At 37.0% G+C, this 23,635-nt stretch overlaps 1 protein-coding gene across 2 annotated transcripts in view; it reads right to left on the reverse strand.

Moving 5' to 3' along the window:
* The window catches only part of NBEAL1 (neurobeachin like 1), an 80,349-nt gene that overhangs the window by 27,466 nt on the left and 29,248 nt on the right, over window positions 1-23,635 (reverse strand). Inside the window, exons 10-32 of one of the 2 annotated variants that reach the window (XM_027880209.1) lie at window positions 23,303-23,409; window positions 19,753-19,839; window positions 18,215-18,298; window positions 16,612-16,710; window positions 15,927-16,507; window positions 15,184-15,316; window positions 14,465-14,584; window positions 12,958-13,261; window positions 12,024-12,109; window positions 11,523-11,612; window positions 9,276-9,444; window positions 8,100-8,233; window positions 7,560-7,719; window positions 7,361-7,463; window positions 6,478-6,634; window positions 5,841-5,999; window positions 5,333-5,492; window positions 4,988-5,076; window positions 3,489-4,064; window positions 2,748-2,923; window positions 2,244-2,397; window positions 681-809; window positions 55-360 (exon numbers count right to left, since the gene is read on the reverse strand). In XM_027880209.1, coding sequence (XP_027736010.1) covers window positions 55-360; window positions 681-809; window positions 2,244-2,397; window positions 2,748-2,923; window positions 3,489-4,064; window positions 4,988-5,076; window positions 5,333-5,492; window positions 5,841-5,999; window positions 6,478-6,634; window positions 7,361-7,463; window positions 7,560-7,719; window positions 8,100-8,233; window positions 9,276-9,444; window positions 11,523-11,612; window positions 12,024-12,109; window positions 12,958-13,261; window positions 14,465-14,584; window positions 15,184-15,316; window positions 15,927-16,507; window positions 16,612-16,710; window positions 18,215-18,298; window positions 19,753-19,839; window positions 23,303-23,409 — 4,163 coding nt within the window. The remainder of the gene's footprint in view (window positions 1-54; window positions 361-680; window positions 810-2,243; window positions 2,398-2,747; window positions 2,924-3,488; window positions 4,065-4,987; window positions 5,077-5,332; window positions 5,493-5,840; window positions 6,000-6,477; window positions 6,635-7,360; window positions 7,464-7,559; window positions 7,720-8,099; window positions 8,234-9,275; window positions 9,445-11,522; window positions 11,613-12,023; window positions 12,110-12,957; window positions 13,262-14,464; window positions 14,585-15,183; window positions 15,317-15,926; window positions 16,508-16,611; window positions 16,711-18,214; window positions 18,299-19,752; window positions 19,840-23,302; window positions 23,410-23,635) is intronic. The other variant, XM_027880210.1, reaches the window with a different exon arrangement.

Consider the following 23,635-nt stretch of genomic DNA (forward strand, 5'->3'; position numbering starts at 1 on the left):
TCTGCTTTCACAGTTAAAAAGAGGGAAGAAATGATAAAAGAATCTACTACTTACATATTTGTCAATATAAACTTGCCACTCATCAGAGCTGCAGTATTCTTGAAAGTCCTCAAAGAAAGAAGGGCTGCCATTGGTAGGAGGCAATGAAGGAAGATGCAGGTTCATGAAAAGAAGCTCATAAATCTTGGATACCAATGTCCGAACAAGAGGAATCAGAAATGAGTAAATTTCTGTCTTCTCTTCAATTGACCTACTCAGAATGCCTTCCAGCTTCCCCAGGAGGTAGCATGCCTCAGGCTGGCTCTCAATTACTTTGGTCTGAAGGAGGGTGTTTAGTTTGGCTGCTGCCATAGCACAGACCTACAGAAAAAACCAACAAAAAATGAATGCAATCCTCAAAATAGTAATTTTGAATACTTGTCTTTTTACTGCCACTAGTGCCTACAGAGTTCCAACTGCAGGCAGCTTGCCCTCTACTTCTTTGTCATGCGCCAGAGGTGTACACACTGACAGGACTGTAGAGTAAACTTTCAAAGAGTAAGAGACAGTAAAATATCTTCCCTATAGAAGGATAAAGGACTGCTGCCAGTCTCCTCACCGGTACGAGCAGCTCTCCCCACAACAGTTACATCAAACACGCCCTTAAAACTCAGTACCTCTTGCAGGAACATAGAACAAACCTGTAAGTTATCTTGTGCAATGAATCCAAGGAGCAACTGGACTTGCACCTGTGAAAGCCTAATTGCTTCTAGGCCAGCAGAGTACCAGACTGACAGGCTATCCATGAGAGTTACTAGTTCTTCCAAGAGCTATTGCAAAAACAGAAGATATGTATAAAATTAAAATAAATACATTGTAATAAAATAAACAATAACTACTCCAGCTGGAGACAGTAATTTCAAAGACCTGAAGAAAAGCCCATGTTCACACTTCTAACTTAACCAAACGCAGAAAATTATCCCAGAACACTGCAGTTAAACCAGGAATTTCAAGAAATTCCTGACCTCAAAAATCCATCTAGCCCAGTATGTTAACTCAAGTATCTTCCCTGAATAATGCCCAAATCAGCATATAGTATGCATGCTTATTGTTTTTCCTTTAATTTAATTCCAGTAAATGCCAATTTCCAAGAAAAGTTATAGACTCCACTCTAGGAGGCACTCCTTTCTGTCAGAATTTAGACACCAGAAGTGATACAAATCTTGTGAAAGGAAGTTATTCACAAGGCAAATGGCAGGTTTCACTATCCAGGCATGTTTGCTTAAAACTAATGCATCTTGATACATTCTCTAATAAATTACTCAAAAGTAAAATCATTCTGACTGAAAGCTATCCTGCTTAGGATATTATGGGCTTTAAATTCTCCCTAAGCACAGTGGAAGATAGTTTATGAAAGTATTGTAATTTTCAGTTTGTAGTTGGCAAGAAACACAACTCTGATTGCTCCAAAGTTCAAATCTCATTTCAAAGGAGGTTTCATAACAGAAGGCAAAGCTTTTACCAAGAAGAGGCTTTTTTAAAATGAGCAATTTAAAGCTTTAAGATTAGGCTATGCTTACTCATAATCAGGCATTTTGGAGAACATCTTAGGAATTACTGTGTTGATGAGTATCATTACACCTTTTCTTTTTCTCCACATAAAAGTAGCCTTAAAAAGCATTTTTGTGCGGATTTATCATGATATAACAGTGCTTTGCATATAGCATCTCTCCCCTTTCGCATAGAAAAATGGAAAAGCAATGACAACTCAGACTGGGGAGGAAGCAAGACAAGTGCCAGAGATTACATAAATGCTGAGGCAAATTATGGGTGTTGAAACTTCAATACAGGTCAAACCCCAAAAGTGACATTTCTCAGTCTGCAGCTGAGAGCAGAGTCTTGGCTGGTCTTTTATTCAGGACACATGATGAGTGTGGTGCAAATCTGCTTAGGCTACAACTGATATTGTTTTATTAGCTTCTACATTTTCCAAGTATTTCTCCAGTCTGTGAGACCTGAATTTTCAGTAAGGAGTATCACTCACAGGCCTATTTAATTCGAAAAGTTAAGCACATTCCCTGTGGTAAGTATTTACACTCTTTTATTCAATAAGGGGTACTCTAATCATTCCACAATAAATCTTTACTCTGTAATATCTATGATTTAAAAACGTATGACTAGAAGGGATGACAGTATCCAAGCTGACAACTTTTTCCTTGCTATTTCAGCCTATATGTGGTACACTCATTATTCAGTTACTGTACCTTTTCTGTCCATACACTTGAATTAACTACTCCTTCTGCCTGCAGGAAATCTTGTACAATTAGCAAGAGCTTGAAGGCATTTTCAGCATGTGTAGGGAGAGCTTTTGAATCTCTGTTATCAGTGACTGACCATTCTAACATCTTCTCCAGCAAGCTGCACAGAAAACAAAATCCCAAAGTAAGTATTATATGTTCTAAGTGTAAGTGGCTTTTAAAAATCCAATTAAGTATTTAATTGAATCTCTTAGGCTGCAGTGACATAACTGCCACCTTCTTGATAAGCCAATGAGGTAAAAGAGATTGAGAGGCTCATGAAAACAGCGATACAGTTTTAAAACCTTAAAGCCACACAACACTACTAAAGAGGTAGTGGAATATACTTCTGATAGTATGTGAAGAGAGAACAAAGAAAAGTACATCTTGTTAGGAAACACCCACCCCTTTCCAGCTTCACATGTGTCCCTCACTTTGTTTTTCCTTAAAAGGGATGGACTGTACACTCACCTGAGTTTTATTTCATCAGAAGGTCGCAGCAACTCATTAGACATCCCCAGTTTGGTCAGTGCAGAGAACACCTGTCCTCTCTCAATCCAAGCATCATCATCAGATTTTTCAACACCTTTCCACATTATACACAGTAAGACGTCTGTAAGTAACTGTATGAGTTCATTATCACTCCCCTACAAAAGAAGAGAAAGATTTAAAGCCCTTTCAGCATAGAAAACTTTTGAAATGTTTCTTGCTCATCACAGCCCCTGTGTTTGCATGTTTCAACATTTTTGAGAACTCCACAGTCTAAAGTCTAATTGCCAAATTTGTGAAAACACAAATATAATAGACTGTGGTTTGCTTGTATGTTGTAATACTGCCTTTAGCCACCCTTGATTTTCTTCCAGCAGGTCTGCTCCATGCATCCTCTGGAAGATAAAGGATGCTTAAATATAAAAGGCAGGGAGGCAGTTTGCAGTTTTTTGTTTGTAATTTCTTGTATTTGAGGTAGAGCGCATTGGGTTTATTTTTTGTTTAACATCAAAGCTATCCCAACCAGACAATCAAAAAAGACATCACAAAAGGAAGTACCCCTACTCACTATAAAAGAGCCACATTGTTTGCTTTGCTGTTGGAAGATGGGAGGGACAAAAAAAAAAAAAAAAAGGACAATAATTATTCATTAGAGAGATTAAAAGAATAAAAAGAAATTGCCAACAGTTGGAGAAATTAGGCACACAGGGAGGAATTACTTACTCCTTGGTTTTCAAATAAAGAAAGATCAGCTGTGAAGCCCCCATCGTTTATGACACCCAGCTCTTTGTCAGGCTGCCCAGAGAATGGTTTTGTGCTCTCTGTAGGTGATGGTGTGCTGGGCTGACTGTCTGTCATCTGGTTCCCAGCGTCACCCAGTTCATAAGAGTCGACACTGGAGAGATCTAAACTCAAATGTGAAGGATTACTGTGCCACAATTCTTCTCGATCCTCCGAACTAAAAGACATTTCTGCTGTGGATGCATCTTCCAGTGGCATAACAGAGAAATGAGCAGGGACATCCAGTGATTTGTTGTCTTCTAAACTCCACTGATCAAACAGACCATTAACAAAACTGCCAGCTTTTTCTCCCTCTGACTTATAGGGCTGATGTTTCTGAAGCTCCTCAGCAGAAGGCTTTTTTTCCTCTTCCCTGAAGAAATCAGTCCTGTTCTCTTTAAAGCCAACCCGGACCTCTGAGTTTTCTTTTTGGAATAGTCTGACCAAAGTGTCCTGCCAGCCCAGCTGCTGAGAAATCTGTTGTGCTGCATCCATTTGGGAATGCAAAAGGTGCAAAATCTAAGGATAGAGGATATCACATATCTACACATTAATTTTATCTTGTAAGTGCATTCATCTAGCTTTTTAAGTACATATTTTATAAACTTACAGCTTTTTGGCTTTTTCTAAAACCTTGTAACAATTAGTTAATAATAATCAAACAAGCCACAAAATAATTTTTCTCATTTTTTAGGAAAAACATTCTCAGTAGTAAGGGAGAAAAGAATCTATCAAAGCATATTGGTAAGTCCTCACACTTGTCCTGCAACAATTCTTGCAAAAGGCAGTTATCACAATAAATAATCCTATTCAGCCACTAGTCTATGAAAAGATATAACTTGGGAATAGTATATATGCTTGATTATTAAGTAGATATAATTAAGAAAAACACAGTATTAATAGCTTACTGATAGTGCACATTATAGTTTCACTTTTTTTCACTTTGCAAAACCTTAAGAGACAATACAATGCCTCACAGCTACATTCAGTAATACTAATTCCAGTGATACAAGCCAGAGAGCTCAGTTTAGGAAAAAGTCACTGCTTCTTCTCCATCTCTTCCCTGTATCCACAACTACTTTTTTTGATCCATAATATGCTCCATCAAAACAACATATTAAGAGTATAAACAAAACTTTGATCATGGTTTTAAGCATCCTCTGACAAAACTCAGTAATTCAAGGAGCCTACTACCTCAAGCCTGGAGCAAATACAAGCTATTTGCAAATCATGGTAGAGGCTTTGCTTTTGGTTTTGGTCTTTAAAAGGACTTGAATACAACAGACAGTGACAGACAGGTTTAGCTTTTAACAGGAATCAATGCTAAAGAAAACAGTAGCAACAAATAACATTACTGTGTTGTAAAGAAATAATTTAGCTATCACACTGTGCAGTTTATGGGCTTCCAGGAAAATATTCCAGTTCTAAAGAAGACAACTAACCTTTCTACAGATAACCACTCTCACATTTATATCTGATCTATGAGCCAGATGCACTACAGCTATAAGGTCTTTATAATTCACAACAGGATCTGTAGGAGAAAAAGAAAAAAGTACCATAAGCAATATCACACAAGAGAATGTAACAGCTAAATATTAAACGGTCTTGGCAAGTCATCTAGATCAACAGACAGTAAAAGGAACAAACTTCAAGAAAACAAGGAAACATTATCTGGGACTAATGGGAACTTTGAGTAGAACAGCTCTGGTTTTCCTGAACAAAACCAGGTATGTTTGCCTCTGAGCAGCAAGAGCACACTGATGTTACACACCACACTTGCCAATTACCTGCATAAAGAACTTGGTTAAGAAGGTTTTTAATAAGAGAAACAGGAACTGGTGATTCATTCAGAAGGAGCCCCAGGCCAGAGTATCCCACTTCTCTGAGTCTCATCCGGTGCTTACTGCGTTCATAAACTTTGGTACATTTCAGCATCTCTTCCACAATCTGCGAGGAAAAATAGGCACAAATGCAAAATAAACACAAAGAAACGTGTATGATCGAACTTGTGTATGATATAACTTGCTGGTCTACAGCTTTTAAAGTTTATTTTGTAGGCTAACTCAAACAACATGGACTCTTTTTTTTTTTTAATTGATCCCGATATTTTACTTCAAGAGAACACTAATTCCTTTGTGGCAATACCAGCTAGGTAATGTAAGAGATAAGAAAAAAGCTTAAAACTTGGATGATTAGCATCTTTGTAATTACATCCATTTCTGCAGTCAGACCATTGAAAAATTACAAATGTATGTTCAATTGATTAATTTAGGAACATATCATTCAATTCATTACCTTGAACACAAGCTCTCTAAGCCTGTCAGAGTATCTTTGATGCAATAACAGAGCATAAAGAATATCAGCATTCCCTGGTTCAAAAAGCAATAAGAAAAGCTGGTCTGGAGTTGGACTGGAATGAAGTAGGTTGAAGAGAACATCCAAAATTCCACAGAGCTACAAAATTAAGACAACTAAATTAATCCACAGTTCATTCAGACTTCATGTTTTGTTTTAGGAAAATGTTCTTGGCTTTTAAGCTTTACTCTTTGCTGGTTAATAGACATTTTGTTGCTCAATATTACTGCATTTGTACAATTTTTAATACATTTTTTCTCTATATGGAACACCTTATAAAATACTAAGTAGAGCTATAAAGCAAGTTCAAAATCTATTGATGTCTACAAAATAGAAACTACATCATTACAACTGATCAGGTAAAGTTCAATTCATTTGGTAAACTAAGATAACTTTTCTAATGGCATATCCTACCTCAGCTATATCTAAACAGAACCATACATCAATTAACACCTTGCTTGTGGTCTTTTTCTTTGTTCCCCATTCTTTTAAACACACAAGACAACATTTCTAAACACCAAGAAGCAAAACCAAAATGCGTACAATTTAAACTATTAATTTATGCCATGTTGGGTACCTGCTCCTCGTCACTGGTGGCAGCAATGTATCCTACAATGCTCTGTATTTCTTCATGTGTTCCACCTTTGCTCAGGAAATATTTGATCAGTCCATACAGGGATGTCCTTATTGTTCTCAGGTCATCGGGAGCCAAATCACTGTCTTTACAACCACTCCTGTGCACCAACAGATCGGAAAGGCAACCTCAGCAAGTTCTTCGTGACTCATTAATAGCAATTTTCATGATCTAGTTTTGTAATTTTTCATCTACCCTGGCATCATGCATGAGTTTTTAAATTTTACTTAAGTCAAGCAACTGAATAAGCAGATCAGACTTAGCAAGTCCATAAAAGCCCTGAAATGGAGACTTGTATTGATCTGCACACAGGTCAGGATTTCAGGTTCCCCCCTTCTCCCCTCTAAAGGAAAAAGCAGAGTCTCTAGCCAATCTTCCTCATGGACATAACTATATTCACAAGCAGAAATACATCATCAATACTGAAAGCTAAAATTTTAAATTCCTAAAGAAGTCCTACTTCAAATTCTACAAGTATATAATAGAACTTAAAGTGATAAACACCCTCACCTTTTTATAATGGCAACAATCTATGACTTAATTTGCATTGTTGAAAACAAGTTCTACAACTTTGTAATTTTAATGACTCCTACAAGCGCTTTTAGTGTCATTGACATAAATTTTCTATAATCTTAACACAAAAATTCAAGTCAAGGAAAAGTAGCAAGTCAAATGGGAAAAAAAATTTAATGTAACTTTGTGAATTAAATCAACCACTAAAAGCCAACCGGCAGTTTTATGTAATCATTCTCACTAGGATGATGGAGAATAAAAACCCAACCACATACAATAAATGAGGAGGAGTCAGAAGTAGTAAACCACATACCCATAATAAATCCTGAGTGTGTCTAGAAGAAACTGCACACCATACTTCTTTCTGAAGAGTCTCCTACTGTCTTTGATGATTGTAGAAAGATATTGTATATGTCCTACAATATAAAGTTTTCTTTTAGAACCTAGGTAAACATTTGTGTCAAGTGAAGACTACCGTGCCTTTGCACAGTTGCCCTAGTCCAACAACTCACCAATTCTGAAGGGGAAGTCACCGCTGTTCCAGATACTGAAGTCAAAAAGTAAGTGTTGATACATCTGTTGCAAAAGCTGCATATTCTTTTCTACTGAGACTTGTTCTATCAACAGCTGTACAGCCATCAGTACATTCACATCCATTAAGATGCTTGGCACCTTGCAAAATAACAACAGGTGTTAGCACTCAAAATACTGAATGTCTTAATAAGATTCTGCTTAAAAAAATCTGAAGTTTACCTCCTACAGCAATGCCTGCTTCCATTAAAGCAATACAAGAAACAAAATTAGTCTAGCTTGAATAGCCACAAAATGCAGTATCTACATCAAGAAAACCAGAAGATGAAAAAAAGACGAAACTGGATTTCATTTTGCAGATCCAAGACCAACTTCTCACACCTTTTTTCTTTCAGAAACACAAGAAAGAAAAGCATTTGCTAAGGAAACCTTTGAAGACCCTCACATCCTGGCTATGTTTCAAAGTAATCAGGATCTCATCCATAACATTCATTACTGAAGAATGTTTCAAGTTTTCTCACCTTCTGTAACAAGGCTCCTAGGGTGGCAACTCCATGGGAGTGAATGAGATTTTCTTGATTAACATGATGTCTCTGAATAAAGTGTTTTATCATCAAGATGAAAGTTGCAACTATGTTCTTCTCCAGACGTGCTTCTGCAAAAGAGAACAACGGTAGCAGAAATCTTAAGGATTATCACTGGATCACTGCATAAAAGTAGAGGGGGAAAAAGTAAAATCAAGTGTTTATATTCCTCAGTATTTCCTGAACTTCTCAAGTGCTTCTCTGTTTGTTCCTTAGCTGTGGACTGTCTTTAGATTGTTCTGGAGAGGCATTGAATGACAGTGATTCTTCACAGGAAAAAACTCATCCCAGTACTGATTTCAGTCACTTCATCCATGGCTGCACGCTACAAACTTGTTTGTTACAATCTTTTACATATGCTGAAGTTATTTTTCCTCTCTAGTTGCAAACTGACACTTTCTAGCCATGGTATGCAAAAAAATTAGACAGAGAGAAAAAGATCTATTTTTTTTACTCTACTCCACCATATCATATTTGAAACAACAACAACAACAAGTTATTTTCCCTTGCCAAGTCTGATTGCACCCTGGTTTCTGTTAAGGTCAAAGTTAAGTCTCAATATTAGCAAAGTTTAAAAAGAATCTATTCTTAAGGCTTCCTTTCAATTTCTTTTAATTTTAATACTAAAATTTGACTGTGTCAAATGGAAGAGGTAGGAACCTGAACATTTTACTAAGAAATAAGTTTGGCTAAAGGCTAAATAGTACTGTTCTGATGCTGCTATCTTCATGTGCCTGTGTGACCCAGCACTTAAGTTGTAGGAAAGCTTCTCCTACTGATTTTAGTATGTTTTACATCACACATAATTTCTCAAAATAATCAGAACAGAAATTAAAAAGCTGCATAGTTTTACAGCAATGTAATAGTAAATCATGACAAGAAAAATAATGCTATTAAATATAGCTATACTTGAAATATATTACATTAGTTTTACATAGTGCTGAATTCTTGGTTTTCAGTATCCATGTCAGATATCCAGGAACAGAAAGAGCCTTTCAGCTTTACACAGATACTGTGGGAAATCCAGCACATAATAAACAGCTTTCTGTTGTTCACAAAAAGACTTTTAAAATCAAGCTTAAGAATTATTTCAGCTCAACTGCACTTTCCTACCTGATGCCTTTGTGGATGACAACACCACCCAGTCTCCCTCCACAGGAGTTACTAGTTCTGGAGGTAAAGTTTCCCCTTCAGATTTCTCAGGCACCTGTTCACCAAGAAAGCTGATCTGCTCCAGCAATGGAAACAGCACATTTATTCCACCAATACAGTTGATCATATCCTTAATCAAGAAAAAAGGGAGAAAAAACATCACCAAAAATGAAATCTCCTAAGCTACATAGTAAAAATTTACTCCAAATACAGGAAACCTTACACAGTCGCAAATCAATCAGAATGTCTCACAGGTTAGCAACAGCGTTGCCCAGGTTTTAGCCATCACAATTACACATGGGCCTTCCTGTCAGTTCTTGTTTCGAAAGTGCATTTTCACATTTCCTTCCTCCTCCCTCCATATAAACATGGGAAACTGAAGGATACAAGTCTTAGAAAGAATCTTCTGCTAAATATATTTGAAAACCAGAAAAAACATATTTTCTGATTTCTACGTTACTTGCACTAAGAAAACCCTGTAAGATTATACACATCTGCTTTAATCATATTCCTGCAAGATTTCAACTTCAAGCAGTTAAAAAATAATAAAATTTAATTTTGTTTTTTTAAAATAAGTTTACATATATGTCAATTCTAAGCCTCTCCTTAAAATTCAAGTCTCCTAGGCCCCCCTTTTCTCCCTCCTCCTCACAAGCAGGGATAGCACAAAATTGTCCCTGGAGGTGTTCGAGCAAAGACTGGACCACTTTGTGCCACGGTCTAGTTGGCGTGGTGGTGTTTGGTCACAGGGTGGAGTTGGTCTCATATGTTTTTTCCAATCTAATTGATTCTCTGGATCAAACAATGCTTCTTGTGGTAAGGTGTAATACACTCAAATCACAACATTTCTAGAAGTGATTCATCACCAGTTCAAATCAATTCAAAATGCGGGTCTCAGCAAGCTAGTCAGACACACCTACTCCTTCAGTCCCAGCTTAGTCCAATGAAAACCACTGCAGAGTAAAGTTTTACCAGCCAAAAAACCCCAACATCCTGTTAGCCAGTTTAGTAACATGGGAGGGATTTCAGTCTCCCTTCCCAGTCAGAAATGTTGGAGACAAGTGGAGAAAATCACCCCTTTCTTCCTCATTGTTATCCACTTTTTCAGTTGTAACTCTGCTCCATGTGTCTTTATTATGTCCCTTCTCCAGTCCATATTTATTAACGTGAGGTTAAACAAATTAAACAGTGAAATTGGGATGATGTTTTTGAATCTGCAAAATTTCTCATGGATGCAAATTTCTGTGTTTGTTGTGCAAAACCAAAGGCACCACAGACCTGCGGATTTTGGAAAAAGAAATCAAAGTTGAAAAACAGAAATCTGCCTGAACCACAGGACAGCAGTAGCTGTAGCTCCTTCTAGGCTGTACCTATCTCCTCACGAGCTCATGATCAGCTCTTGTGGTTTTTCCTCTCTTGTCCTCAAGACGGTGCAAAACCCCACCATGTTTGTTAACGAATGATTCCTCTAAGACTTGTTCTCGTAATATACTTTTCCATAAAGCCAGAGATATAAACACTTCTCATCCCTCATTCCTCTCTCTACTGTGTGAAGAGGACAAATTGCAGTATTTTCAAACTATTCATATCATAGCAAAATTAATGACCAAGTGTCAGAATTTTCTTAACATTAGTCTCCACAAGTGATTGTGGAGACATTCATAGTGCATATGCATAGTGTAGCTCTAAGAGTATTTCCTTATTACTCAGTTTTCTTGTACAATTGATTGTTCAATGTCAAAAAAAAACCCCAGCTCATATTTATTTGTTTGTAATTTATTCCTCAAGATAAAAAAAATGTAGTATTCTACTGACAAGTCACAAGTGTTAACTTAACCCTACTAATCTTAATCTAATTCTGAGTTTAAGACTACAAGAAAATGATCACTGAATTCCCTAGAGATGACAAAATGCTTTCACTACACTACATGCATTCATCATGGTTATGAAGACTAAGCTATCACAAAACATCTTCATACACTATGACAGTAAAAGCAGTAACCCTTGTAAGTTCTCAATAAATGCAATTTAAATGCAATACTACTCCAGCTATAGCATTAGCTCATTAATTCTCATTACAAAAACATGCTGTATCTGCTAAATAGAATTTGCATTATGCTAATGACTTCCAGCATTTCAAAACTTTGGTGTATGCACACAACCACGGTCTTGTTTACATCAGGTTCTGCTTCTTCAGAATGCATTTACCTTGATGTCCCAGTTCACTACTTTGTTTCCAGTCAGTCTTCCATGTAAAAGATTTGCAGACAGATCAAGACAAATTGGGCTTCTGCAGGCCTGTTAAACAAACAAAGCACTATGGTATCTTTTAGGAAAGAAGTTACAGATCCTTGAACACATGACATTTAAGAATGATGCTTAATGTGCTTCAGGAAGTTAGTGCCAATGTGCTGATATTAAAGTATTTAAATAATGTGAAATCCTTAGAACATCACATACGTCATCTTAGACTTGACATTCACTGCTGTACAATTCTGTCCTTTTGCCCAACATGGACAAAATCTACTATGTCTGCACAACATTACAGTTTAAGAAAGCTCTCACTGCTCCTTATCTTTCCATAATAACCACAGAGTAAAAACTCCCCTGTTCTGTGAAACAGCAATAGCAAAACAAAGACCATCTAGAACACATTCCAAAAGTAATCCACACTGTGACATCAGGGAGAAGTTATGTACTATTTCATACCTTTGGTGTGTAATGAAGCAGCACCTTACTGGGGAGATCTGCTACTTCAGCATCTTGAGACTTCCATGGAGTTAAACAGTTTGGACCTATGAAAAATTATACATACAATTATATATTTATAACATATATATTCAAGAGTCCACTGGATATTAATGTTGCTCTTTACAAATCTTATACTGCTACAATTTGTTGCAACAACAAGTAGGACAGTCTGAACCACACTTATTTGAGACATGTTTTGAAGAAGTCCCTATGACTTAAATCATTCATTTCATAGGGTCTACTTAAAAAGAAATACATTCTTAATGAAAAGCTAAACTATACAATGAAAAAGAGGGGGGGTTATACCCTCAAACAGCTCTAATGTTTGTTTTTACAATTATCGCATATTTGTCACTAATCTCTGTCATCAAGCCCAGATGCCCAAAAATGAGTAACCCTCAAGACAGTTTTGTTTAGCACTACAAAATATTTCCTTGATATGACAGAAACATTTTAGTGCTAATCTCTAACAATCTCAAGTCATTATGGAACTTATTATGAAAAAATCCTCAAGCATAAATCATTTTTAAGTGGCCTATCATAGCAAGGGGAATACTTTAAAAAAGAGTCTGTACTGTAAATTTACATGTAGGCAAACAGCAGCAAAAATTAAGAACTTACAAGTAAAAATACTACCTAACATTCTCATTCTGGCAGGTCTGTACATATGATAAAGAGATGAGCTTATGCAAATATAACATTTTTAAATCAAACTTCATACAAAACTTATCATTAAATTAGTTGAATTTTTGTAAGGCCTCTTACTTAGGTCAGCTCTGCAGTTCTTCTGGACTGTAAATTCTTCATTATGTGTCTGGTAAAGCAAAGCTCAATGGGGTCTTGTTCATAACTCATTCCTCTTATTCCACTAAACAGTTCAATCACCACTCACCTGCTAAATATAATGCTTTCACCTGAGAAGGTTGCAGTGCTTCGTGAAAGATGATAACTGACCCAAGTTGGCCCTCGAGAGATGTTGGACACCCCCATTCACTGTCCTGAGTGCCTGCTGAGATCATCTTGGTGATGAGCTCTGGTTTTCCAAGCACCCCACCCCAACCTCCTGTCGAGAGAATGCCCCCGAGTGATGTGCGATGGGGCATAACTGGGGAGGAAAAGGGCGGATCTGGGATCTGAGACGGAGGAGGAGTTGTTGTTCTTTGCCCAGCTGAACCAATGCAGCAAGAAGTAAAAGACTGCAGAGTAACATAGGGAAGAAAGAAAATGAAGCACATACTGTAAATCTACACTTTAAATCTGAAGACTGCATCTAGCAATTCTGAACTAAATAAATCCAACCAAGAGCAACAAGTTATGGCAAGCCCTGAAAAACATTAGGAAAAAAAAAAATCCACTTTTCACAACAGCAGAGAATGCCCTTTCTCCAAGTAAGAGTAATTTGATGACTCCAGCTGTTGTGTGACCTCTGGCAGGAGCACAGACAGGAAGGACGGTGTTCCAGATATCCTGGTAAACACTCCTTTTCTGGATTATATCCAAAACACTAGCCCAGTATATCTGATACTCTACATTTCTCCTATCAGTTATTCTACTCAAATAGATGTTCTCATGGTAAGCTTAATTGTCCCACTTTTAGTTACCTTGATGTTTACAGTGATTATTCTATAGATGGGCCAAAATCCAGAGTTTTATCTTCCAATGAAAACTACATTTGCTCTCACTTTTAAGTTTTATACTGATTTTACTATTATGGCATCCAATTAACCTGGTTGCTCAACATATTTAACAAATATCAAATTAGAACTTACAATAGAGGGAAGAATGTTCATTGTTATAGCCCAGTTTAAAATAAAGTTGTTCCACAAAAAGAATGAACAATGCTTACAAAGGAAACTAAACATGACATACACTCCTTCTGATGGTTAGTGTATTTTTTAGGCTAAATGTGTGCACATTCAAAATGGTTAGATTGACTCCAAATAAACTGCTTAAGCAGTTAGCAAAGCAGGTATAAGACTAATATATAGTTAAGGAAACATTAAAAAATGCAAGTAAAAAAAGTTACCACTGAAAACAACACGGAATATTCCTCACTGAGTGCTGTTACATCAATCTTATTGGCAGAGTTCTGATTTTTTATGACTTAACCATAATGTCAATATGGTCAGGTAGTTATTTTGAGGAAAACCTCACAATTTAATCAATGTCATCTAGTGGGCCTTTTTGTTTTTAAACTGAAATAACTAAACAAGCGTTACTTACATTAGTTACACTCTGAAATGACAGACTGGACAGTGTCCCAAGTTGAACAGAAGCTTATTAGCAATAGGTTAACCCAGTAAACTCTTACACTGTTTCCACATTAAAAATGGCAGCTATATTTTCATTGATCTGTGAGAGCTCCTCAAAAAAGGGGTATGACTCAGAAGGGAACTTACTTCATTCATAGCAGGGAATCGAAGCGGGGCAGAGACCTTCTGCTGTCCATTGACGTAGATGTACACAAGGCTCTGACCAAAAGGCCTCTTTCCAGGCACATGAACAATAGTTATGTTGTGCTGGTTAAGCAATATAAAATAATTAAGTCATTATAAAAACAGTGAAACGACTATATGGAACTATTTAACTTCATCTCTACTAGGTAGGGAGGTAGGTGAGGAAACCATTTAAGAAAATAAATCAAAAGCATCAACTAGAAGATAGAACCTCTATTGGCTGCTTCCATTTAAAAGTAGCAAACATGTAAGGGAAGAGTGAGTTTTTGAAGGGAAAAGAGATACGGTTCTTCCATATTCATGTACATCAGTCTTTAAGTATGGGAATAGAAAAGGGTAAGGCGGAAACACACCAGGACAGTTTATTTATTCACATAGCATCACAGTCACCTATGTTTGTTATAATTTAATATAAAAAACTCTCTAATGCTGTAACAGCTTAATAATAAAAAAATGCCTAATAACAGGCAAAAGTTAGCTCTGTCAACAACTCACCTACATGAAAATTACTTGCATTATTTGAGATTAAATCTGTTCTTATGCAATGAATTACTGAGATATTATTAAATAGAATATTTGTAAAAGAGAAAAAAAAATCGAACTTGGACTTCTGAGCTAACAGTACTGTACTAAACACAGTGTTTGTCAGTATCAAATCTTACCCAGAGAGAGTCAAAAAAACAATGGTCAGGCAGCATCACTGTTGCATATTCCCTCTTTGTGCAAACTGCAACCACTAACACCCCAGAGCATGTAATAAAGGCTTCAAACCCCATACCACCTCCTGTAAAAAAGCTGTAGAAAGAGAAAACAACACACAATCAAGGACTTGCTTCATTAAAACTACTAGTACGTTTAAGGAGAGAACCAATTTAAGTCATTTGTTGCTGGCCCAATATTTACTATGTGACTGGCTATTACTCTTGTTACAAAAAGAAAAAAAAAAAAAAACAAACACCAGAAGACATTCCATCTGCTGCTGAATGTTAGTACCCAGAAAGTTAAATTATATCAAGAACCATTCATGTCAACAGTCACTACTTAGCACTATGAAGCTGTCCCTTTCATTGTGCTCTTATACAAAAAATAGTTCACTGGAGTGGGGTTTTTGGGGGGGTCAGTTTTTGGTTTTTAATGTTGCTTTGTTTAAGCAACAAACCTTAACACAATTTGGAGTTAGAGATATTGAACTGTAGGCAATAAAACATTATAACAGAACTACATGCTTATTTCTGTAACATAACCTGGCTCTGGCGACAGATGAAACCACTCCCTTTCACAGACTAAGCATTATGTATTGCACTCTATGCAGATAAGCAGAAGCACCACATGTCACAGGGTACCATATGCCACGGGGAACAGATGACCTAGATTTGTGCTGCTGAAGTAATTATAGTAACTGTACCTATAGAGCTGCTTCCTCTTGCCACTTTTGCCGGTCGTGCTGGGGTCCACCCGGTCCTGGTCAAGGCAGAGCCACGCGTTGAAGGAAAATGCAGAGCCCGGCCACCTATGGATTGCTGGCACAGCGATCCCGGCCATGCTGTGGTGCAAGTTGAAGTACTGCAAGGCACTGGCCATGCCCTGCTTCCGGGCCATGGCCAGCATGGCTCGCATCACTGGAACCACGTATGGGTGAGCTCCTTTGGGTTCCTCAGTCCTCAGGAGCCGTATCAGCTGGAGCAGTTCTTCTGAGCTCATGGACTGGCTCCCCAAAGAGCCCAGAAGGGCAATCAGGTTCTCTGCACAAGTACAGTGGAGCGCGGAATGGGAGCCGAGCGTCTCAATGATCCGGATGACCATGTTTGCATTGACACACGTGGCACGACTCTGTCTGTTAATACAGCAGATTCGCCTCAACCAATTCGAGATGAAAATCTGCAGCTCGTGTGATTCGAGTTCTGGAAGCCACTGGATAAGCAGCAATAAGGGCTGGACATTACTAATGCCTAGCATCCCCACAGCCATGTGGTCACCTTCAACAGCCTGCAAAACAGTAGATAACTCAGCCATGAAATAACTATAAGATAGGGCTAGAAGTAATGTTGTAAGATGTAAATGTTTTTGCATTCAAAGCAAGGACATCTCACCATATTCATGAGTTCTTCCAGCAATTCCCGTGAGGGTTGACCCAGTGATTTTAGTACCTCATATATGTGTGCATAGCCAATCCTCTCCTTGAAGACCTCCTGAGGATAAAAATCCCAGTCTCACTAACAAATAAAATGGACAAAAATTGCTCGTCTACTGCAGCAGGTTCTAATTTAACAAAATATTAGACACATAAAAATTAGAATGCTATAAAAATGTTTTACAGATTAGAAACCTCTTTTTGATAACATATCCATTGTACTGTCTCTAGAATGCTGCAGATGAGAAGAATCTCACTGTAGCACACAGATCAACAAAAGGTCAAAGTAATATTTTAATAATTAGCTATACAAGAATTTAATTGCTTTGGTATAGTCCAAATGTTAATACTATCACAAAGAACTAATAGCTTCATTTCTTAGTGCAAACTATAGCATGAAATGTTTATGTTAAAAATTAGAAGAATTCAACTATTAATCTTTCAGTGAAAGATCTTCCTAGACCAGTTGATTAAAAACCACCCACCCTAAACACTTAAAAAAATTAGAAAAGTGTTTCAAGGAAGTTCTTCTGAAAACTAATTGATTTTACATCAAGAAAAAAAAGTTAAATAATCAACCAGTGAAGTTCAAGCATCCATTTATGGTTTAATTAATAAAGAGCCAACACATCACATGGAATGGATACTCTTCTCCTGGTTGTATTCAACACTGAAATTATTTTTATTTTTTTAAAAAGAATAAATCTGTCAGCAGAAGTGAGGTGATTGCTTAGGTAACTACGGAAAGAAAAAAAATACGTACATTGCAACAGAAGTACAAGTGAAAACTCTACTGACCCTCTGTGAATCCCAGCCAGTTCTCACCTCCAACATACAACTCTTCCCAGGCTTTCCAGAGTCAGTGGAGAAATAAGCACCCTGAGTAAAGCTCTGGAGGAGCATAACTGCCCCTGCTGTTTTTCCCCCAGGCTATACTGCAAGTAGCAATGAAATCAGATGACTCTTCCTTTAGAAGACTCTTGTGTGCAGCCACATCCCTTTGCTGTGCCAAGACCAGGGAATCATTTAACCAAGGCTAGAATCTAGTGAACTCAGCAATCCAGGAATAAATACACTCTTTTTCCATGGGCTTAGCTTCCAGTCAGAATCACAAGCTAACCACAACCTATCCATTTATCAAACCACAAGAGTAACTACCAAGGAAGGGCAGGGGAATGGCAAGACTGGACAGCAATACCGTCCTGAGTTAGTTTAAAGCCATAAAACTACAACACAAACTCCTGCCTGAAAATTCCTGCAAATACCCACTAAGTCTACTCCACACAGTCATGGGACAAGTAACAATGTACTTCCTTTACAAAGTTCCAACTGCTATTACACTCTGATCTTCCAGTTTTGAAAGGAAGATGACTCAGTGTCAAACCATTAGACACATATAAAGAGATAAGAAATTCTAATCAGCTATCTGTCATGGAAGTGTGATCACAATCTGCTCATCTTCATTAGGAAGATCCATCAAGATACTGTGATAAAAACACTAACCGGAAAAAAAAAAAATCAAGAAACCAATTGCAAACAGACCTCTGCATATATACTGTTACCTTTGCAGCTGGAGACTTGTGCATTACTGCTGTGAGGGCTTGAATGGTTGATACTGCCAAGGAGTCCAAGTGTCCCTGAAACACCTGAAAGTAGCAGGCACAGAAATCATAAACAAAGGTCCAAAGACGGTTGAGTTCCAAAATGTGTACTGTGCCCTCCTGCCAGGAGGGAAACCAGAGTTTGGCAACATGCTTCAAAAATCATCTCCCCACCAGTCAAGAATTTCACAACCCCACAGCCTACAAGGAATTACACCACAGTAGACAACTAGCCACACACTTCAAGAGGAGAGAAGCATTCACAACACACGCTGCACTTCAAATATTCTGATGGACAAACAAGTTTTCCTCATGCGCCTAATGGACAACCTCAACAGGGAGGGAGGAAAACAACTGGGAAATCTCTTGCAGTATGTGTGTGTGTGCTGCTGGACAATCAGGCACCTGCAGTTCATATAAAGTGTCTTCTTTTCCATCCAAGGCCCTACACACCAATGCAGCACACAAACACACAGATTATAAGAGATAAGTCACACGAGCATAGTAAGGTGGTTGCCTCACCCAGAGTCTCATTGCATTGATCAACACCTCTCTCTCTCTCCAATTTATGCAATCCTTTGAGTTTTTTTCTGTAATTCTGGTCTATAATGATATTTCTACAGTGGTTTTAAGAACAAAAATGTTGGAGCACTATTTTGCATCCATCTGTAAACCTAATTAGCAACACTACTGTGCAAACAAATGTACTGTTTTCATCATCTCTGAAATATTATATACATCTCAGATATATTTTGAAAATGAAATGTCAAGAATTAGAAGACCATGTTAGGTGTGAAGAAACATTTAGATGCAGTTAGAGCATTGTGCTGTGTCCAAAAAAGCCAAAGTTATTAGTTAAAAAAAAAAAAAAAATCACAATTTGTAGATTACCATCCCCTGTATTTAGCATTTCTTTACATTTTTAATCAGAACAAATAATTCTAAAAAATTAGTACAACAATTTGCATTTGAATATTTCCATAATATTTGGGAAAAGTAAAACAACAGGCCATTCCTACCTCCCTAATTCAGCCTGTCCACTGTTTTGTGAACATTTGTTCTTAATGACAAGCAAAGAATCAGGACACCAAACACAATCACTGAGATTCACAAACAAAGCCCCAGAATCCAAAACACCACAGTGCTGAGACAAAGAAGCAAAAAAGAGGAAAATGAGGGGGGAAAAAAATCACCAGACTGAGAGAATTTATTTGGATTCCATTCATGTACTTCACCTTTTCCTTAAAAGAAGCATAACTGAGGCTCAGTCTATTGCAAATATCTGCAGTTTGAAGTAGATGAATAAAACATAGATTGAATTCAATCTGTTATTCCGAAAAATCATTTTCCAGAGACAGGAAATACTGATGTGTGCAGCAACACAAGTGCATCTTGCTGCAGAAGGCTTAAAGATGATGGTTAAGGTGAAGCACAGGAATCAGTTTTCCTGTGATTGTGTCTTGACTTTGATTGAAGTAAAATACAGTTTAGGTAGGTACCTGGTCCTCATTCATTTCTGTCAGTAATTTGTTGGTAAGGTCTTTCTCACTCTTGTCTGCGACTTTATTGTTAGCATTTAAAAATAGCTGTTAGAAACAGAGACAAGAATAATGGAAATAATCGCACATTAAACAGTTACCTGCAGCCAAGCCTGTGGAGGCTGCCTTGGATTTGTATTTCACATAGCAAAAGAAAAAAAGAAAAAAAAAAGAAAAAAGAAAAAAAAAAGAAAACAAAAAGTGTTCTCACACTGGTGAGACACAATCCTCCATTATTATTAGCCTTCTCTTAATTCTTAATACTGAAGATTACATTGTATTTTTGCTAAAGAGTAATTATTTTTTTTTCCCCCAAAATAAAAGAAAATATGTAATTGCTGAGACAAGAAAAAATATCTCTCTAGAATTTATATTGGTCTCTGGCTTAGCATCTCTAATTTCATTTACAACATGCAACACTGACAAGAGATTGTCAAAAATTTGCTTGTAAGAAATAAAGACAAGAGTGGGGCATTAGCAAAGAAATAGATACAGATATTTCCCCATTTTCTACTCATGTTTCATCCTAGGTGAAGGCTGAAGATACCTAGACAGAGTATTTTAATCTTCCAACAGCACAGTAGCACAATTTCTGGGACACACAGTCTTAAGGTCAGGAAGAAGGGCAAAATATCTGACATCATCCTAAGAATCAGGTAGGTTGTAAATAGCTTTAAATCCAACATACACCTATACTACATCTTCAGCTAAGGAATGCTCCGTTTTTAGTACTTAGATTTAGTACTTAGATTCCTAGCCAGTTCTTGAATTTGTAAAGTTAACACTCACCCACATTCATAATTGATTGCAGTCAACTTGTGTGCAAAGTTTAGCTGTAACCTAATCAGGACTTAAATTTACCTCCTGTTTTAAGATTCTACTGAGGTGATAAAAAAATTCCTAATCAAAATATTTTAAAAGTCCCTTAAGAAAAAAGGGAAACACCACTTTCTTTTAGTGTTTCTTAGTGGTAAAAACTAAGCATTTGTCTTTCCCTCCCCCCCCACCCCCATATTTTTTGCCATTATCTGCTATGCAGTCTCTCTGAAGAACAACAACCTGAGAAATCAACTTCCATAAATTAGGGCAAAACAAAGGACAACACTTAAGATATTGCTTTGACTTACAAAGGTGTGAAAGCACATAGTTAGAAACACAAGTCACTTTGAAAAGTACATCACAGTCAAGAGCACTTAACAATGCAGAATAACTGTAAATGCCTCAGAGAGCTCTAACATCACAAGTAAGAATAAAAACATTAAACAGAAGCAAATGTGGACGTATAAAAATACACCAAATTTTTCATGAGTTACTTAATTTCTCATATTTTATATTGTGAAAAGGAAAAAGATTATTACAATGTCTATATGGTTTTAATCCTTCCACTTAAAAGTTGTTCAAAATTTTTTTTTTAACCAGGCATACTGCTAGAGGTTGTTGTCCTTTACTCAAAGTCTGACCTCAGAGAGTTTATTAGATAAGAGAACACTGAGCATTGACAAACCAGTTTGTTAAATGACTCTCTGAACAGAATAAGCACCTTATGATACCTTTAAGTTACAGATTATCAAAACTTAACCAAGCAGTTCTGAAAGCTTTTGTGCATATGTCCAACCCTAGAGCATAGTTAAGGAAAGACAGCTGGCACAAAAGCCTTAAAACCAGCAAATATGAAAAGAAGAGATTTAAATTTTAGAAGACTGTTCTACTGCAAATGGTAGCCTTGAACACCCCAAGTTCTTTGGAACATCTATAGCAGAAATAGTGGTATGGATTTTGTTTACCCCTCCTTTCCATAGAATTTTCTTGCACTTCCAATTTGGTGAAGATTCAATATATTCCCAAGTTTCAGATGTGCGTGGACTCACACTATCTGCCAAGATGCAGAACGTGCTTTTCACACACAGCTTGCTACAGAACCCATAGCAATTTTCACAAATTAAGAAAACAAAAATCCAGAAAAAAGGATTTCCACCCCCAGTAATCAAGAGAAATCTTAATTCCACAGCTAAATTAATCTTTGCTATTTGGCTTTGAAAAAGAACTAAGATATAGTACCTCTGTATTTCCAAATATACTGTAACACTTGCCTTACCTCTGTCCTTTCCCTGCTTCTCATCCTTGGGGGTATTTTGATTGTGAAAGGTTAAAAAAAAAGTGCACTAGGCAGCAAACTGGCAGCACTGATAGCCAATCACTCCCAGTGATATGTGAGACAGGAAAAAACTAAAAGAGCGTATCTTCTGACACACCTACAGGTAGAATAAAAATAAAACCAGCAAGCTGCAAAAATAAAGTAGTTGTTCCTGCTTTCTTAAATTTCACCACTTATTTAGGAGAGCAGGAACAGAGCGGGACTCTCCATGAACGGATAAACTGTTGATGACTTTAGAAAAAACTAAAAAAGAAGTTTCTTGAAGTTTCTTGTAGAGTACAAGGTTAGCACAAAAATAGGCAGAGATTCCCAAACAGAGGAGGAAAATGGAAAGGTCAAACAATGTATTTTCAGAAGGAGAAGATAATGAAACTACAAACACTATTCAAAACACTGCAAGTCAATTGGCATTCTGCCACTGAATGTCATTACACTTAAGGCATAATCCAAACACGTTTATTTTTAATATATCACTGCACTATGTTCTAATCCAAAATCTAAATGGATTAAGAAACAAATTGCATACTGCAGCGAGCATTAAATTATCTAGCATCAAAAGAGCTCAAAACAGCTCTGTCACCAACATATCACAAAAAGAGAAACAAAATATTCCAGAGAGTTACATCATATCTATGTTCTTTTACAGGCTGAAAAAAGAAATCTACAGAGCAATCAGTGAAAGACATTAGTTTGCCAATTATGACCATCTGGGATTGACACAAAAACACTAAATCCTATGTAGGAAAAGAACAATGAAAGAATATTTTTAACAGCTTGATCTCATGTTTTATGTCAGCTACACACAAGACTCATATTTTGAAACACAATGGCACACCAGTAAGATTTTTTTTTAATGGAAAAATATGCCTCTGAAATTAGAGTTCAGACCTCCATCTGGCAGCAGCTGTGACTTCCTAGCAATCCATTGACAGAATATAAAAGAAACAAATAAATGGAAAAAAAATGGAAAAATGGAAAAAAAAACCTTCACAACATAAACCAAAACAAAAAAGCAAAGGGATTGTTTCCAATAACTACCATAATAGATTCCAGAGACTGAATAGGGTCTGTAAAGGTATTTTGCTCAGGACTCAAAATAAGGATTCACTGCTTTAACCACAAGACAGACAAGAAACACCTCTACTTCATTAGCAATGAAACACAGATTTGAGAGCAACTTGGGTCTTTGAGATCTTTCATGGCATTAGTGGCTCTAACTGATCTAAAGCTTTACTTTCAGTGTGCAGACACTTCAAAATTGCTTCTATTTCAGAAAGAAGATGAAAAGCTAATTAATATACTTGTAATATTACAAGATAGGTTTTGTTAAACATACTCTGATAAGGGAAAACTTACCTTGCAGTTCTGCAACAGGCGAATGAGATGCTCAAAGCAGTTACTGTTAAGGAAAATTGCCTGCAGAACAGGCCTATCCGTGCAGTCTAACATGGCTGTGATGGTATCTACAAAATGAAAATAGAATGGCATCAAATACAAAACCCTTGCCCAATCCATCAAGTATTTTTTTTCTGCACATTACATAATAAATATGGGCGGAAAAAAATTATACAGCAACCTGTACACTCTGCATTCTTTGATCAAGGATGACTTGTTTTAAGCGCAGATCACTAGGCCAGGAGCTGAACATTTTGATGCTGTAAAAATTACCACATAACCTACTGCATCTGG

The sequence above is a fragment of the Empidonax traillii genome, unplaced genomic scaffold, assembly GCF_003031625.1.
Source record: "Empidonax traillii isolate 1590-97213 ecotype Southwest subspecies unplaced genomic scaffold, ASM303162v1 scaffold65:size4453928, whole genome shotgun sequence".
Classification (NCBI taxonomy): domain Eukaryota; kingdom Metazoa; phylum Chordata; class Aves; order Passeriformes; family Tyrannidae; genus Empidonax; species Empidonax traillii.